This window comes from Anguilla anguilla, chromosome 8, assembly GCF_013347855.1.
Source record: "Anguilla anguilla isolate fAngAng1 chromosome 8, fAngAng1.pri, whole genome shotgun sequence".
Lineage (NCBI taxonomy): Eukaryota > Metazoa > Chordata > Actinopteri > Anguilliformes > Anguillidae > Anguilla > Anguilla anguilla.
In genome coordinates, this window is record NC_049208.1 from 13,146,796 (window position 1) to 13,164,841 (window position 18,046).

General features: G+C 42.0%; 1 protein-coding gene across 2 annotated transcripts in view; it reads left to right on the forward strand.

The window, feature by feature from the left end:
• LOC118234393 (semaphorin-5A-like) overlaps window positions 1–17,858 on the forward strand; it is a 62,650-nt gene extending 44,792 nt beyond the window's left edge. Inside the window, exons 15-23 of one of the 2 annotated variants that reach the window (XM_035430890.1) lie at window positions 2,495–2,642; window positions 5,150–5,375; window positions 10,073–10,282; window positions 10,681–10,851; window positions 11,160–11,315; window positions 11,789–11,830; window positions 13,236–13,450; window positions 15,279–15,449; window positions 15,989–16,124. In XM_035430890.1, coding sequence (XP_035286781.1) covers window positions 2,495–2,642; window positions 5,150–5,375; window positions 10,073–10,282; window positions 10,681–10,851; window positions 11,160–11,315; window positions 11,789–11,830; window positions 13,236–13,450; window positions 15,279–15,380 — 1,270 coding nt within the window. In that variant the 3' untranslated portion in view covers window positions 15,381–15,449; window positions 15,989–16,124. Of the gene's footprint in view, window positions 1–2,494; window positions 2,643–5,149; window positions 5,376–10,072; window positions 10,283–10,680; window positions 10,852–11,159; window positions 11,316–11,788; window positions 11,831–13,235; window positions 13,451–15,278; window positions 15,450–15,988 lie in introns of both variants that reach the window. The other variant, XM_035430889.1, reaches the window with a different exon arrangement.
• Window positions 17,859–18,046: the final 188 nt, after the last annotated feature.

Genomic DNA, 18,046 nt, shown 5'->3' on the forward strand with positions numbered 1-18,046 from the left:
CCTGATAATACATTTTCAGTTCTGTGAAGCACATTATGTTCATAATGATTTTTCTTTTTTGTTTTTATTTATTTTTTGTAAGATTTGGGTGTTTTGTGGTGTAATTAATGCAGCTGCTTGAGGCTTGCTGATATGCTTTGTGAGGCCGTACATTGGAAGGGCCCTTGGCTCTGTTTGAGTTCTGCTGAAGGCCAGACAATATGCAGAAAGGACGATCGGTTAAGAGCGTTGCTTTAAGGGACACTTTTCGTCAGCTCTGTGAGAAGGCACTGGGAATTTATTTAATTGACTTTGTCGTCTTTTAACATATATCGTACCGCGCTGCTGGGTGGCTAATTCAGCGCAAGGATGAGCCCCACGGTGTCATGTCGTATCCAGACCATGCTAGTGCTAACTGAGGATGGTAGCTCCATAGGGAGAGACACGCAATTGGCGATTGCATCACCCAGGGTATGGGAGGGTTCAGTTTTGAGCAAGATTACAATGAAGCCAATGACTCATAGGTACCACATAGGCAGCATCCATTGTCTGATGTAATGTGGTCTGAGTAGTATCAGTAGCAACAGTGGTAGAAATGGTGGTAACAGTAGTAATATCAGAAGCAACAGAAGTTTTAGTTGTAGCCATTGCTGTCCATGTAGCTGTAGTAGTAATTGTTGTTGTAATAGCAGCAGTAGTAGTAAATTGCTCTGTAAAAGAGCATCTTATAGTAGGAGTAGTAGTCATAGTAGCCATAATAGAAATACTACAGATATGATACTACCAATAACTTTTAGTAAGGAAGGTAATGAATTATGACACTGTATGCCAGGGCTGCTCAACCCTGTTCCTGGAGATCTACCTGTGGGCTTTCACCCCAACCCTAAGAAAGAACACCTGATTCAACAGCTACAGATCTTGTTCAGCTGCTAATTAGTTGGATCAGGGTTGCCAAATTATGGCTGAAATGAAAACCAACAGGATGGTAGATCTCTAGGAACAGGCCTGGGCAGCCCTGCTGTGTGCAGTGGAAACTTTCTCAGGGAGATGAGTGTGGTCAGATGGAGGGTAATCTTTGTCTCTCTCTCTCTGTCTTGACCACCCAATTAGAAGAGGTGCCTGGTGCTTTCACACCCCTTTGCTCTTTAATAAGACACAGCTTTCCCTGCAGTGTGAAATACCTGTGAAAAGGTGGCTGGTGCTCTTCGCAGGTCCAGGACTCGTTCAGCACCAGGACGAAAAGACCTGCTCCCCGAATCTTATTCATTTCTTTATTCCATGTTAAAATTCAGCAGACTGTTTTCTCTCAGAAATCTTTCACAGCAGGACTCACATGACATTCAAAAAACGAATAGGTGGTAAGTGTATAATGTATTCATTGAAAGATGAGATTATTTTAAATATGTACTTTAAATATGTGATAATACATACCTTAGTATTAGCCTTCATTTCATGGTTTGCCACTAGCAGAGAATATAAAATGTTATCGATTATCAAGCATTCTGCAGTGATTTTTTTACTCATTTGCATATGTTAAAATACCAATCATTTATACGTTTTGCCAAAAAAAATGTTCTTACAGGTCATATACCTGGTCTTGGACTGAATGTGTGACTACAGGGTCTGACAAACATGGGGAAGATGTTGTGCTTTTTTAAAATGTCTGGCATTTTCCTTCCTGCTTTTCCCCAAAGCTCTGACCTTTTGGCAAAGTTGCAAATCTTCCTGCAAGCTGTGGTCCAGCATTTTTAAAATGGATTTGTCCTGGTAAATAGTTCTGGGTATGCTTGAGAGCAAATTGTATGCATTATTTGCAAGTCTCTGAATTTTTTCACATTACAATTTGTGTGAACTCCTTGGTACTCCACACTACCCAGGGCAAGAGCTGATTGATGTCCCTCCAGGGATACAAATGATGTGCCTGCATAGTTATCATTTTACAATGTTCCTCCTCCCTTGAAGGCTCTCTAAAGGCATTTTAGAAGGTTGCTGGAATTTTCAGCAGAGTTGTACTGGTAGAATTTCTTTTTTTACCGTCATCATCGAGTCAAAGTGCATTGAAGTACAGCAGAATGTGATAGCAATGGCATTATAATAATTATAATAATAATTGTTATTGTTATTGTTGGATCTCAGTTGTGTCCTTTTACTCATTCGTCCATTTATAAATGTAAATATATTGTGGTAGTCTCAGCTGAGTTAAATCTTACAGAGTACATGTGGTCCCTGTTGAACACAGACTCTCTAACTCTGTTAGACTGTTAGATTAATTCACACTGGTCGTTTTACTGTGTTCTTAAGAATAAATATGGACCCTGTTGGATAGTTGATTTAACACTGAAAATAGCATTAATTATCCTGCCACAGCTGATGATACAATTTTAGACCTGTTAAATTAATTTACTTGCATCGTTTTGTGAGTCACCATATTGCATTTAGACACTGCATGTATTTAGCAGAAAGTTGTGTCACTGTTCTTGGCGAAACGTTTCTGTCTGCTTCGTCCTGCTCTCAGGTACTGCAACGAGCACCTTCCCTGCCCTCCGCACGTTTACTGGTCAGGCTGGTCGCCATGGGAACGCTGTTCGGTGCCCTGTGGAGGAGGGGTGCAGTCGCGGCGTCGGGCCTGTGAGAATGGGAACGAGTGTCCCGGCTGTGGCCTGGTAAGGGCTCAACTCCGTGCCAAAACGCACATGGAGGGTGGGGGAAGGGTGTGGCATTACCTATCTGAGATGGGCCACAGAGGCCGACTGGAGTTTAGCTACATGGAAGAGGACACATGGAAGATTGAACTGAGTTGGGGGCTTGTATGGGTGGAGGCTGGGGGCTGGGATTGAGTTTTGGATTTTTGCAGAGAGCAAAATGTTACGTGTTCTTGTGACCTTTCTGTAGCGACATCCTAAAAAATGCACTGTGTGATCTGCTACAGAGACTGCAGAATTCGGTGTGGACCTCAGAATACTTGTGTTTCTTACATGTCAGAATGCAGCCATTCTAAATAAAATCTGGGATGAAATGAAGTAAATAAAATCAGGGTTTATTTAACAAAAAGGAAAGCTCTTTTCACTGGGACAACGTTTCTCCCCAATGTGCTTCTTTCTTCCACGGGAAGAGGCTGTGTTTTTCCAGCATCTGCTGTGTATTGACTTGAGATCAGAGATATAGAGTTGGACTAATTGCACTGAGATTGTGCTAGGATGTTGGTTTGGGGGGGGCAGGGAGGGGGTGGAGGGGGAGAATTGACAGTTTTAAAATTTTCGGTCCTGTATTTACCCTGGCTCTTGCGTGAGCAGAACTGAATCACCTTGGCTTTGGGGGTGGAACAAACAGCAATTTTCTCCAGGATTTTTTTGCTGGGGACATTGATAGCACCACCCGAAGCAAAATGACAATTTCTATTTTCCTATGTCAAATGGGAGAGGTGCCCCCTCCCCCCCCAATTATCTGTGCGCCATGGATTGAAGTTGTATCTTTCCACGTAAGAACAAGCCTGTCAGGCTGGGTCTAGTTAAAGCTAAATACTCACCAATATGCTCCTCATATGCGTATTGGTACCATACTTGTTAGATTGTGTGCGGTTTCTTTGTTCACCAAGGCCACATCTGGTATTCATAATGAAAGGTTGGTTCCTTATGAGCAAAGAAACGGAACACAGAAGTACAGAGGGAGTAGAGAGCCGTAGCATTTTTTGATGTCCTTGCTGTGTATTAATCTTGATAAGTGACCTTTTCTGCCAGGTTTGTGTTCTGCTGTTCCCCGGGTTCACAAAAGCCTTTAATGGTACAAAATTTTACGAGTCTGCAAAATGACACAACTTCTCTGAAGGTGATGCTCTACTGTGATTTGCTTTATGCTATGCCCCACAAGCCTCTGATTAATGTAAGGGTTCACAAAGTGCTCTGTCCCTATCTATTTGACGAATGAGTGACGTACTTTAGCAAGCTTCACATTTTTTTCCCCCGCTCACACATCATTTTTTAATGATTTTAGTGACCCCAAAAGAAGCCATCATCCAATTTGTTTTTCTGTGCATCACCAATTGAGTGATTTTCAATTCACGCATTAGTATGAATGCATGAAATTAGTTAGCATTGCCTTTTTTAGTGTTGCCATGACTACCTGTGTGACCTTGGGAACTGCCTCACTCATAATTGCCGTATGTCGTTAAGGTGATTCATTAAACAAAGATTCAGTGGTAAAAATGCCACCTGCTCTTCTGTCTAAAGCAGATGGTACATTGCTGCTTTTTCATTAATCAGTGTGTGAAAATATATCATTTTAAGCCGCTAGATTGAAGGGTTATTCAAAGTTTGCAGGATGTTTTACAGTTTTGATTTGCTTTGCTTAGAAATTCCTGCACAGAGAAGGGTTTTTGTTTCCAAAGCCATTATGACATTTCACACTCAAACTGCGATGAAGTTTCTATTAAACACATGCTTAAAGACAGAGACATAGCTGAACATTAGATGGGTTTTCAATCGTCAGTCTTGAAATTGTAAATGGTAAATGGACTGCATTTATATAGCGCTTTTATCAAAAGCGCTTTACAATTGATGCCTCTCATTCGCCAGAGCAGTTAGGGGTTAGGGGTAAGGTGTCTTGCTCAAGGACACTACGACACGCCCAGGGCGGGGTTTGAACCGGCAACCCTCCGACTGCCAGACAATCGGTCTTACCTCCTGAGCTATGTCGCCCCATTGTAGCCAATGGTTTTGGCTTCCTTTTGACTCTTTAGATTTGATCGTCACATTTCATTAACTCGGTAAAGTATAGTAGGCTGCAGTCAGAGCATCACATGTGCCTTTGACCTCAAACTCACCTTCTGAAAATTAGCAAACCATCTGCAGATGAGACTACACTAGTGTCCCTTTGAAAGTGGTACCAGCATGCTAATGTACCTTGAAGACTAAGGCAGTGATAAGCTGACATCATTGCATTAATCAGTCATTCAGATGTGGCTTTTATAGCACAAACTTTGTCGGATTCTAAGTTGCTACCAGCACTATAGCAATGACCCAGGTAATACAAGTAAAAGAAGTAGCACATGCAGGGTTTCATTTATTTAGAGTTAAAATGGGTTGGGGACTTGGCCACTCTGATGACATTTCTGGCACCCGTGGTTTTCGCTCAGAACCGCCAGCATGTCTGTTCCTGCTTTCTGATTGGACAGGAGTTCCAGTCCTGTAACAGTTTCCCCTGCCCGGACCTGAAGAAGACCACGCCCTGGACTCCCTGGGCTCCAGTGAACATCTCTGACCACGGCGGCCATTACGAGCAGCGTTTCCGCTACACCTGCAAGGCCAGTGTGCCGGACCCTTCCCTGCTGGAGGTGGGCCGCCAGAGGATTGAGATGCGCTACTGTTCCAACGACGGGTCCACAGGATGCTCTACTGATGGTGAGTGCCTCTGTCTGTCTGTCTGTCTGTCTGTCAATCTCTCACTCTATGTCTGTCTATCACTATGTGGTGATCTACTGATGGTGTGCTCCCTCTCTTTCTGTCAAAATCTGTTTCTCTCTCTTTCCCTTTTCATGTCATTCTCTCTCACTATCCATCTGCCTCTCGGTCAATCTACTTAATCTATTTGTACTGTCTATAACTCTATACTCTTTCTCTCTCTGTCCCTCTGCTCTCCCTGTCCATGTGATTTTTTCTTTCATCGCTTTCATTCTCTCAATCACATTGTCTGTCTGTCTCAGTTTCTCAAAGGAAATTTTTAAGTGCCTCTGTAGCAAGACATTAATACACGCACACACACACACACACACACACACATATATAATTCATTCATATTTACAAAGGTGAGAAATCACAACAATTAGAGCTGAACTCAAGTGTCAAAAGGGGTGAATAATATTAATAAAATATGAATTTTAAAACAGTACAACAAATTGATATAGCGAGTGCTTTGTAATCAGTCTCTCTCTCTCTCTCTCTCTCTCTCTCTCTCTCTCTCTCTCCTGACAGAGAGATCCCTCTCTGTCTATCTGCCTGTCCATCTGTCGACATTCTCTCTGTCAATAGAAAGGGCATCTTCCAGTAATTAGCTCTGCGTTGTGAGAGAAAACTAATGCCTAAATGCATGACTTGCAGAAGGCCCTCTCGATCGATTTGGAGTCTGTCAGCTGGAAACTGGAAAGCAGGAGTAGAAATTTAAATGTACAGCACACTGCTGAAGACTGTAAATGATTGTATGTCTTCTTACTTTGTCATAGCATGTGAAGAGAATGTGCCTTTTTTCTGTACAATAGTCTCCTTTTCTTGCCTGCTGTACAGTGCACCTAAATTACATTTCAGTCTTATTTGTCACCATACCCTTGCAATTATTCTTTTTCCCCCTGAGGGGTATTTTGATTGTTGTTCTGCCATTTGCCAGAGCCTATATGTTTATCAAATTCTCCTGTTGGTGAAGGACATGGTTGCCTTTAAACAGCCTTTTCACAGTGCAACAACAAAGCAAAAGCAAAATTGCCATAGTAAATCGAATTTTTATTACAAGACAATGCAGCAATATGCAATACAATGTAGTGCAACATTGCAAACATTCAGAAGATTCCAAGCAATACATCATTTGCTGTACATTATATACATATTTGTATATTAGGACAGACAAGACTAAACGGGGATGGTGAGACAGGAATCTGCACCTTGTGATTGCTTGTTGAATGGTTTATTGTGTGGATGTTAGCCTTGAGTGCAGCCTGAGGGTGGGGTGACAGGAGTCATTGCAAACAGGTAGTTGATTTTTGGGAGGATATCCAATTTGATTCAGGAAATTCAGCCAATCAGAGATAAAGGTAGTTAATTTGATCTTCACAGGTTGTATTTTATTTCTTGTAGCAAGCAGACATAGTTGATTTTGAATAACCCATAGGTGTGTGTATTTGTGTATGTTCTTGTGTATACGTTTGTGTGAGCATTTTCTCGTGTGCGTACATGCGTCCGTGCGTGTGTGTGTGTGTGTGTACGTGCCTGTACATATATTCCTTTTTCTCATTCCCATTGCTATGAGTAACCGCCATGTATGCCTTCTTTCTTCCTGCATACTTTTTGTGGAAATGTTGTCATCCTGGTCCTGTGATCACAGTGCCATCCCCATGATTCGGCTGACATGGCCTCATTTTTCTGGCATGCACATGTCCATTCCCAAGGCTTCCCATTACCCTCTGTTTCCACTGCACTGTGAAAATTTCCAGCAGTAATGCAGTAATGGCGCTTCTGTTATGAAGGTGTGGAGCAGAAATCATCGCAGTCATTACCGCAAGGCTCAGACGGCTCATGCACTGTCCTTTAGGTTTGTGTGCTGGAGCGACTTCAGCAAAAAAAGGACTGAAAGGACATTACTGATGATGGTGCTTGTAATTTTAGTCCTCTTTTCTTCCTGGGCTGAACATGATTACCTTTTTCTCTTCAGAGGAAGGGTTCTCAAAGCACTCTAGAGAAAGACAGTCCTGAAACCTCTATTAGTTTCTTTCCCTCACACTGATGGTAGACTGCAGTTTCTCCACAGCACCCTGACTGATATACAGTGCTGTGAAAAAGTATATGCCCTCTTCCTCATTTCCTCTATTATTGCATATTTGTCACACTGAATGGTTTCAGGTTTTTAGACTAAATATAATATGGGGCAAAGGGAAATGCAAACTGATGGTAAGGTTCAATGTGAGTGAGATTTAGATTCTGTTGGGCTGGCTGCAATAAAGCCTGATCATGCTCAATCAGCTGAATTTAATGATAGATTAAGTTTGTTTGTTTGAGTTACTAAATGGGCAATTCATTTTTAAATGGGTGATACAGGTGTTTTCATTACTTTAATTTTTTTTTAAAATTATAATTAAATAAATGAAATTATTGTTTAAATGTCTTGTTTACTTGGTTTCCCTTTGTCTCATATTACAATTTGTCTAAAGATCTGAAACCATTCGGTGTGACAAATATGCAGTAATAGAGGAAATCAGGAAAGGGAAAACACTGTTTCACAGCACTGTATCCAGCCAGTAGGCCCTTCTCTTTTGTTTGTTTCTGGTCTCGTCCTCAATGGAAATGGGGCCATTGTCCAAACCTGTGAGGCAGCAATGTGATAAACCTTTTCTTAATTAGGGTTGAATTTTGGATGAAAAAATGGAAGTTGTAGTTATTAAAATTGTGAAATTGTTGGGCCCAGACCCGCAAGCGCTGTTGGTTCTTTCCCGGGCTGGGAGAAAACCAGACTAATGTACTTCTGCTCTCTGTTCTTCAGTAAAAGCTGTCAAACCCAGGATCACAGGCACAACATTACTCATCATTTTCTTGACCAACCTTGGGTGCACACACACACACACACACCCTGTCTTCGCAATTATACCCCTTTCATTTTGGCTTGGTATTGGCTAGGCACTAAACAACAGACCTCAAATCCTCAGAGCCACCAGTGAGGGAGCATTACAGAGTTTTAATTGACATTTGGCTAATCAATTGAAATGGCTTCCTTGGGGCTTTCAGGCAGGATATTTGACTGCTCTGGGAATCGTACTGGAGACTGTAAATCATGCTGCCTGATCTACAAGTGCCATTAATTCATTTTACGGTTTTGTGCACAAGGTCCTTTGGCTTAGCTCCCCGTTACTGATCTGGGTTTTGGAACAACTGAGACAGGACATGCTGTGGTGGTGATCATTATTTGTCCAAGCTGTGAAATGAGATTTTCATATGGAAAACATGTTTATTTTTTATTTGCCTTTTAATATTGGCCTCTCTTAACAGATCGGCTGCATGCTCTGTTTCACCTGCCCACTCATGTTCTGAGTTTAAATGACATCTTCATACATATAGAACATGTAGGTGTGATGCCTTGCAAGTAATATAGATCACAGTGGATAAAGACATACCATTCTCACATAGATATTAAGTCAGTATATCAGCAGTATGTTTTATCCATCCTCTCATGTCCACCCTGAAGATGTCAGTAGCCTTTTTTATAGCTGAGAGTAAGACATCTGCATTCATCTACTTTATCTCTGCATCTGTGGTTTGTTTAGCTCTGAAATGAGTGTCATTAGTCTGCGAAGGCATCAGTAGTTTTTAAAATGAACTAAAACAAACTATTGACACTTTCAGTCTGATGTAAAACTAACAACTGATGTCCTGATACTGAGCTAAAGCAGACTATTGACAGAGCGAGGACATCAATAGTTAGTTTTGTTCTGATTGAAAGTGTCAGTAGTCCATTTTAACTGGGAATGAAGATGTTGGCAGTCCTTTTTAGCTCATGAGTTATAGCAGTGGGTTTCGGCTCAGAGTAAAAGTTTCAGTAGTCTGTTTTTATCGCAGAGTGAAAGCATCAGCGGCCTGCTTGAGTTGCGTGCTCATGCTCGCTCTGGTCCCTCCAGGGGCGGTCGGGGGGATTCAGATTTATTGTAGGCCTTGACGGCAGCCCTCACCCCAGGTGACCCGCGCGGCTCGTCCAGGTGTGAGCAGATTGAGAAGTCGCCCTGCTGTCTCCCGGGCAATGAGCGCACTGGGGAGGGCGGGGCGCTCGCCGGTGAAGGCGATGATGTCACCGCCTGACCTGTAATGAATAATTCAGCGGTGCTCCCAGCGTCCTTCGCACAGGGCTCTCTCACAAGGTGGGCTGCATCCCCGCTGAGGAGTCGGGCCGGAGAAAGGTGCAGAAGCGTGTTAAATCAATACGTACCTGCTGTGGGCTGCCATCCGCTAACTCGGCGTGTAATATGCCTTGCTGTGTAAGACCAGCGCATCTCCAGGAGCTGTGGATACAATTACAATGCAAAGGACTGCCCTTTCATTTAGAATACATATATTATATCTTTCTTTGGAATATTTTTTTTTTCTTATTTCCCCTCAAAGTACACTGAGTTTTTTAAAATGGCGTGTAGAAGCGGCACTCCAGACATAGTGGATGGTGCTGCACATCATTCAGATTCATTTTCTAAACTTCTGCTTTGTGTTTTCTTTCTTACTGCCATCTGGTGCATGGGCACTTAGCACAGAATAACCTCTTAGTAAGAGCAGCTGCAGAATGCTGTATGTGCTGGAGAAGCAGACTCCTCCTCCTGTGCCTGATTCTCTGACCCCATCCATGCCTCTGCCTGCAGGAGACCTCCTGCGGTCCAGCCGGATCACGTCCCCCATGGTCAACGGCGGGTGGTCACCCTGGGGCTCCTGGGCCCAGTGCAGCCGGGACTGCGGGCGTGGCATTCGGAACCGAAAACGCGTCTGCAGCAGCCCCGAGGCCAGATACGGGGGTATTCCCTGCCTGGGGCCGGCTCTGGAGTACCAGGAGTGCAACATCAATCCCTGCCCAGGTGAGACGTCCCCTCCACAAACTCTGTGCACCATTGTGACATCACACAGCGGTGATGCGATGTGGGTCTGCGGTTGATTGCATGGCACTTCCTGGATTTTGTTGTGGAGTGCTGTTGATGAAGCTCGAGTGTCGTCATTTCAGAAAATTGCACACGCATCAAGGACTCTTGTTGAGCTCAGTTCATAATTGGAATCTGAGATTCATTTCCACCAGCTAAAACCATTCTCGACCGTGACCTCAATAACATCTCTCATAAATATGTAGACCCTCACATATAGATAGATACTCACTGCCATTAACTAGGTGCCTCTCTCTCACTCTCTCTCTCTCTCTCTCTCTCTCTCTCTCTCTCACTGTCTCTCTCTCTCTCTCTCTCTCTCCCCCTCGCTCTCGTAGTGGATGGTGGCTGGTCGTGCTGGTCTCCCTGGTCTAGGTGCTCCCTGCCGTGTGGAGGGGGACACTACACGCGCACACGGACCTGCAGCAGCCCCCCTGCTGCCTACGGTGGAGACATCTGCCTGGGTCTGCACACTGAGGAAGCCCTGTGCAACACCCAGCCCTGTCCAGGTACACACACACACATTCACACTGCATACACACAAACGTACACACACAAAGACACACTGCATACACACAAACGTACTCACACAGACACACTGCATTCACACAGAAACATACACTCACAGATACACACCGACACACAGTATACACACAAACATATACACACGCAGAAACACACACACACACACATATGCACTTGCATCCATGCACATAAATCCACACACGCATGTGCACATGCACACATGCACATAACACACACATGTCTGTGTACACACGTGTTTGGCTGAGGCTGCGTCCCTGCGTTTCCTTGGCAGAGAGCTGGTCGCCATGGTCACGCTGGTCCCAGTGTGAGCCCACTGGCGTGCAGGTCCGTGTTCGCCACTGCAACATCCTCTTCCCCACTGGCAGCCAGTGCACAGGGAACAGCACAGAGACCCGGGCCTGCACCTACGACTCCAACCTGATCCCAGGTCAGTCACCACGACTGCACAGACTGTGTGTGTGTGTATGTGTGTATGTATCAGGTGCATTTTAATGCTGATTAGCATTCACTACCACTCTAGCCACCATGTGGAACTCTCGTTCTGTGCAGTGTGAATATGATAATATCAGGCAGATAATCTGGAAAGCTACCATTAGCACTGGACAGTGTGGGCAAGAATTGATTCATAATTGTAATGGAACGAATTGAGATTTTAATTGAGATTAATCTGCTTATCATCTCTAGGCCACGTAAATAGCCATGCTCAGCACTACTAGCACCATTCTGTCTGTAATTGTACCTTCATGAAAAAGATGTCACTTCTTGCTTGTTAATGGGCTATGGTGCACAGCAATGCACTGAAGTTCAGTGGTTGTTAATCTGTTTAATTGACTTTATGTTTTGACTTATCATAGTAATGATAATGACCAGGTCTTTTTCTGTTTTTTTCTCCCTTCCCAGAATCCATTGCACAGTCCAGTCTGGAAAAGAGACGATGTGAAGGTAAAATTCCTCTTGTCTCCCTGTTCTATTCAGCTGTGTTTGAGCCCCCATCAGCTGTATCATTTACAGGAAAATGGGAAAATATGTATTTTGTTATTATTTACTTCTTTTCTGCAGAGGACACACAAGAGAACTGAAAAATTATCTGAATGGTTATTAACCATTCAGTCATTTAAACTATTCATCGATTAGGAACTTGAAGTTAATATGAAATTGTCCAGGTAATAATATTAACAACCAACAACATGACACCCAGGGTAGGAGTTTTCTGATTATTTATCAAGCAAACTCCATGTAATTAGATGCCAGTGGCAATGCTAGCTTGAAATGCTTGATTTGGCTGAACAAATCTCCCCAGGTTTTCTTTATTTTTTATACCACGATACTTGCTGCCTTTTGATGGATACATTGGCTCAGAGATGTCAATAAATTTGACGCATGTACATTCACAAAAACCCTTAGGTCCAACTTTATATTTTGGATTGGCGTGATACTGTTTGTTGATGGAAAGGTCTGCAAAAGTTTTTGCAAAATTCTAACTGACTAGGAGCTGTGAGAAAGATGTCCATCAGTGAACATTAAAAAATAAAAGTGAAAAAACAAAGCAAGTTTTATTTGGCTCAATTTCATTTGTAACAAGCTCGCAGTGAAACATTTCACAGCTCTGTTTCACATTAACATAAACACATAAACATTCTGCACTGGAATCTTTCCTGGTTCTCATTCCATTTAACTGTCACTTCTGGTGCAGTGCGTGTGGCCTTACAATTGACGAGCATTATGAGAGCTAAGAAACTCATTTTTCAAAGCCTCACTTGGAAGTTCCTTGTCAGTTTTTTTAAAAATGTATTTTATTTTTAAACTTACCACATGAGACGTGGTTTTCAATTTGATGTATTGACGCAATGCAATTTAGATAAATTATAGTTTGGTTCAACTTTTCTTTTATTAATGTAATGTGGAAATGCTAATTAAATGAATATGTATGGTGTCCTATGGGATTATGCATTATCATATGAAATTAATCTAGCTTCTGAATGCATGTTCATTGAATGCAAAATTAGAACAAAAACAAATGGAATCCTGCTAAACCTAACTTAATAAGACCCATATGAACTATACACAACACCTTTATATATGTGGTATTACCACTTTATGAAGCCATTCAAAGCCAACCTTATGCCTCTTGACCAGAAACAGAAAGCAATATACTGCATATATCTGCATACATTCACGGGCCCTGAGTTGTTTATCTACAGAAGGTCTTAAGGAGTTTGAATGCAAAATGGTCAGTGTTAAATCAACTCTGATGGAGAAATGGATCCCATTTCATCCTCTCTGGACTCTCTGAATGTAAACTGTTTTAGCTGAATTAAAATGTGTTGTATTTGTGTGCCCTGTGCAGCTGATTTTAACTGGTTCCACATGCTGGCCGTGGGTCTGAGTAGCAGCATCCTGGGCTGTCTGTCCACCCTGCTGGTCTACACCTACTGCCAGCGCTATCAGCAGCAATCCCACGATGCAACGGTCATCCACCCCGTGACTGCCACCCCGCTCAACACCAGTGTCACCAACCACATCAACAAGCTGGATAAGTATGACTCTGTGGAGGCCATGAAGGTCAGTTCCTCAGGAGGGAAAGGGGTGCTCTTAAAATTTTTAAAAAAAAATCAATCACACGAAAGGTCAGTTGTTGTCAGGATTTAGCGGCGTTCCTGATGAATGTCTGCGCTAGAGACCGATGGGAGATGACTATGGGGTTTTGTGTCGACCCACTCTCTTACATTATGTCATTGTGTTGATGTAAGCAGTGTCCTACACTGCTGCTCTAGTCAAATACATAAAGTAAGTGCTTCTGACCAACTTTGCTCGCTATCTTTGTGGCTCATCACATTGTGGATGAGAAACATTTCTGTACAGATATGACAGTGCCTGTGGGGATACTCATCCTCAGCTTAGCAGATACATTTTTCATTTTTTCTACCCCCACCCATTATTTAGACTTTTCGTAATGAAATTCCAGGCAATTTATTTGATTGCTAAGTGAAGAAAGTATATTTTTTTAATATACCACCAGTTGAATGGATGAGTAGCCAAAAAACTTGTAGAGATTAATATGAAAGTGAAGATGAAGTGATGAGAAATTTGGGAACACCCCCTTGCCAAAAAGGTATCGTGTATATGTTCTAAATCTGATTAATATTGTGGTGAAACTTTAAAGTTTCAGTTATAAAGTGAACAAATGTCTTGTCGAGACCTGGCCTGTCGAGATCACACCAATCAACTCACTTGCCCTGTAAAAAATATTTCTGATGATGCAGAAATTATAATGCAGTACGTGTCTTACTTTTGCAGACTACATTTTTATATAATTTATATGCCGTTTAAACAAAAACTGCAGTCAAAGAATGCTCTGATACAGAATACAACTTTTAACTATATTACGTCCAACATTACTCAGTTATGAATTATTATGATATGTTGGGTGACAAACTGTTGCATTGAATGATTTGAGGTCTTAGTCTTTAGGCAGTTGCTTGCATGAGGAATTATTGCACTGTATGATAAATGGTGGCTAAATGGATAAAAAATGGTGTGTACAATCCACAGCTGAGAGGTATTCAATCTTGATTTTTATAAGTCGCATTTAACAACTTTATTCATTTCAGTGCTAAATTAATTTAAACTGTGCCCATTCATTACGTGGGTACAGTTTGCAACTACATTTGTTTTTGTTTTTTAATTCATTATTTGGCTAAAATTAATACCAGTTGTGTTTATGCCAGCATGCAATGCAATTCACTGTTAAAGCTCATTTATACCAGCAGCTAGCAACAGTGGCAAGACTCCTTTCGGTTGGATGTATTGTTTTGTGGGCAGTTCCCTGTTCTCTGACTGGGTTAGGAACCTGGTTTTTGGGGCTTCTCAAAGTTCTCTTCCTCTGTCCAAATTAACAAATGGATCCACTATCACATTATCATGTTTGTTTACGTGGTATACTACCTTTACCAGGGCACTTAAACTAAATAGCCTTCATTTTATGTAACTGCCTATATAAATTACACTGAGAAAATTCATGTCTGGTACTAGTGGTTCCAGGGTATAGCAGTAGTGAACCACCTGAAATTTCATCCAGCAGCCCTGCTATACTATTTCATGAAGGTGAAAATACTGATCCTGGCCTACATATGATTCCCTAATTAGTCCTGACATGGACAGCTCCTACATGCACTCACATGCTCACATACACTCACACACACATGCGTGCACACACACACGCTCAAACGTATCTCTCTGGTTTTCTCCCTTCTCTCGTACATCCGCTCACAACTACGCCTACTCTGTACACAAACTTGTGGACACAGTAGACACACTGCAGACACTGTAAAATAAAAGCAGCAAACTCACTCAGTGGGTCATTCTCCTCCATTCCTCTTCCTCTTCACAGCCTGATGTGTCCGTTCTGTTGCCCCCGGATGACCACAGCATGCGCCCTCCTTTGGCCTCTAAAATTGGGACGTCCAGTGGCCGGGAGATTTTCTACTACTAACTACTGACCCCTGTCTGACCTCTTCCGTATTCCGTCCCCCCCTCCCCGAGAGCTTCTGATTGGCTGCAGGTCTGCTTAGAGTTCTATTTGCAGAATGCATCCCATTTCATGTCATTGGATCAGCCCTGACTCACTGTGTGATCATACATTTCTTTCTTCATTTTTGGTTGTCGCCAACCTGATTTTCTGTACGATGTCCTCTTTCTTTTTCTTGATTTGCTTTATCAAACTGATGCATTTCTGGGTCCTATAACCATCAACTAATCGGGCAAAATAACTGAACTGTGCTCATTCCCATTATCACTGTATTGCATAAATGAAAATGTCACTAATATTCCACCTGTGTTTTATTAGTTACATTACATTTACATTTAGCAGCAAAAATGGTTTTCTCTGTTCAAAAAAATCAATTTTGGAGACCTTTAGGCAGCGAGCATTCTTCCAAACAAAAAAGAAAATTATACAAATTTTAAAAATTTATTTCAAAATGCATGATCTCTGACTGCCCGACTGGACTGACACGTGTCATGCAAGCCATTATCCTGGCAGTAAACCCCCCTTTCTGCAGGACCAGTGACACTGATTAGGTGTTTCCATTTTATTTACAGATTTTCAATAAAAACAACTTGATTTTAGAGGAGCGGAATAAGTACTTCAGTCCCCGCCTGGCCACGAAGACTTACGCTAACGCCTACTTCACAGACCTGAACACCTATGATGATTAGCGTTGGGCTTCCGGTGGTAGGCTGTCCATCCTGATGACGTCACCCTCTGTGCTGAGTCAAGGAGCTTTTTCACTCAGTGATTTGCATTGACATTTTCGCCTTTTTCTATGGACCTCATTGTGGTTACTTCACTACTAGCCCTCAAACAGAAAAGCTCCAAGCCAGCCAAAGGACATCAGTGGTTTTTCAGGTGTCTGGGAGAAAACACAATTTCAGTGACTCTTCTCAGCTCTGAAAATGCTGCAGTGAAGGCCTGTTGGGGGTAGGAGGGGTGACTTTTTGAAAAATATGTTTTTGTTGAAAATAAAGAGCAAGTAAACACTCTATCAGTCAGAAACCCTGTGGAGAGAGAGGGTACTGGATGACTGCATGACTTCACTGAATATGCTGCCTGTTGCCTCATGTCTGCATGGTCACTTCATCCCAAAGGCATTGGGCCTTTGCTGGGTTCTGAGGGTAAACAGAGAGAGAAAAGATCTGAATGAAAATAAATTGTCCTTCAAAAAACAAGGGATATGCCTAACCTGTGCAAGAATGTGTTGTCCTTCTAATTGGTCCCAGCAAGCATAATGAAGGCATGAGTAACCCTGTTCAAGGATGTGACATCCCAATTAAACATCATGCAGGGTGAGAGTTATCAGAGTTACCGGAACCCTACACGCAGCTTGGACTCCATTGAGTTCGGTAGGGCTGGAGGTATGATTAGGGCTTGTTATGGCAGTAGGGGAATGGCTACGAAGATCACATCTGCTGAAAGGAAGCATTTTGACGAGACTGCCATTTCTTCTGGCAGATCTGTCTGTCTGTCTGCCACCATTCTTCTGACCAGCAGAGTGTGGACTGATATGCGTGCCTGCTGTCCAGGGCTGCCCATCCGGAGTTAGACAGCTGAGGTGTGGATGGGCCTCTGGAAATATGTATTCATGTTTTCTAAATGCCTTTGTTGGAAATTGTCAAAATATCATTGTGAAAGTGTGCAGCGAATCCATGGTCAACCATATGCCTTTGTAGTTTATTATTGTTTGGGTTAGCACAGTGCAGCAAAAGGCCCAAATTCAGTCTAACCCTCCATGCGCTTTTTGTCTTTAAATTGGAATAATAAACTTGAATGTTTGTTTGTAATTTGAAATAAAATGTTTTATTTTTTACTATTACAGCTGCTGTGAGTTCGGTAGTTTAACAATATAAATATGGACATTTAAAAATAACACCTTAGTTGCAAGTAAAGATGAGGACACAATGATTTGAGGTCACAGTTGATTGAATCTGGGCCTAGATCTTTGGCAGTGTTTCAACCTCAGAACAAATGCATGTTCTATGTTGGCTGGTAACAGTGGACTTCTGTCTCGATGTGCAAAGATCAACCATACCTTAGTGCTAAGAAAAAATAATTGATAAGCAGCACGTGTTTTTTTTAATACTTTGGGGGGGGAACAAACATGTTGTTGTCAGATTTGATGAGATAACATGCAGATCACTGTCAATACTCCTTTCTGTGGAGATGCTTGACAAAAGTTTAAGTGACTTTTTTCTTAACACACTTTGGAAGTGATTTAGTTTACATTATAACTAATTAACCTTTTGTTTTGGCTCATCCAACAAATTAATGAGAAGCATTTATAAATGACATTGATTATATATAAACCTTAATTGCTTTTAACATATTTTGTAATAATGTAGTTTGATTGTGTATTTAAACAAAGTGTTTGTTTCTTAGAAAATAAATATTAAATTGTAAGTATGAAAAACATGATTTTGGTGAGAAATCTTTGCTTTCTGGAAGAAAAGAGAAGAAGTTTTGGATCCTTAGTTGACAAGAATGTAATGCTGCCCAACTTTGTGCCCAATGTGGAACTAGCTACTATGTACACATTCATACCTCAATCTCATGCTCCCTCTTGAAAGTTTTTCTAATTGAAGAAAAGCATACCATGATTGAAA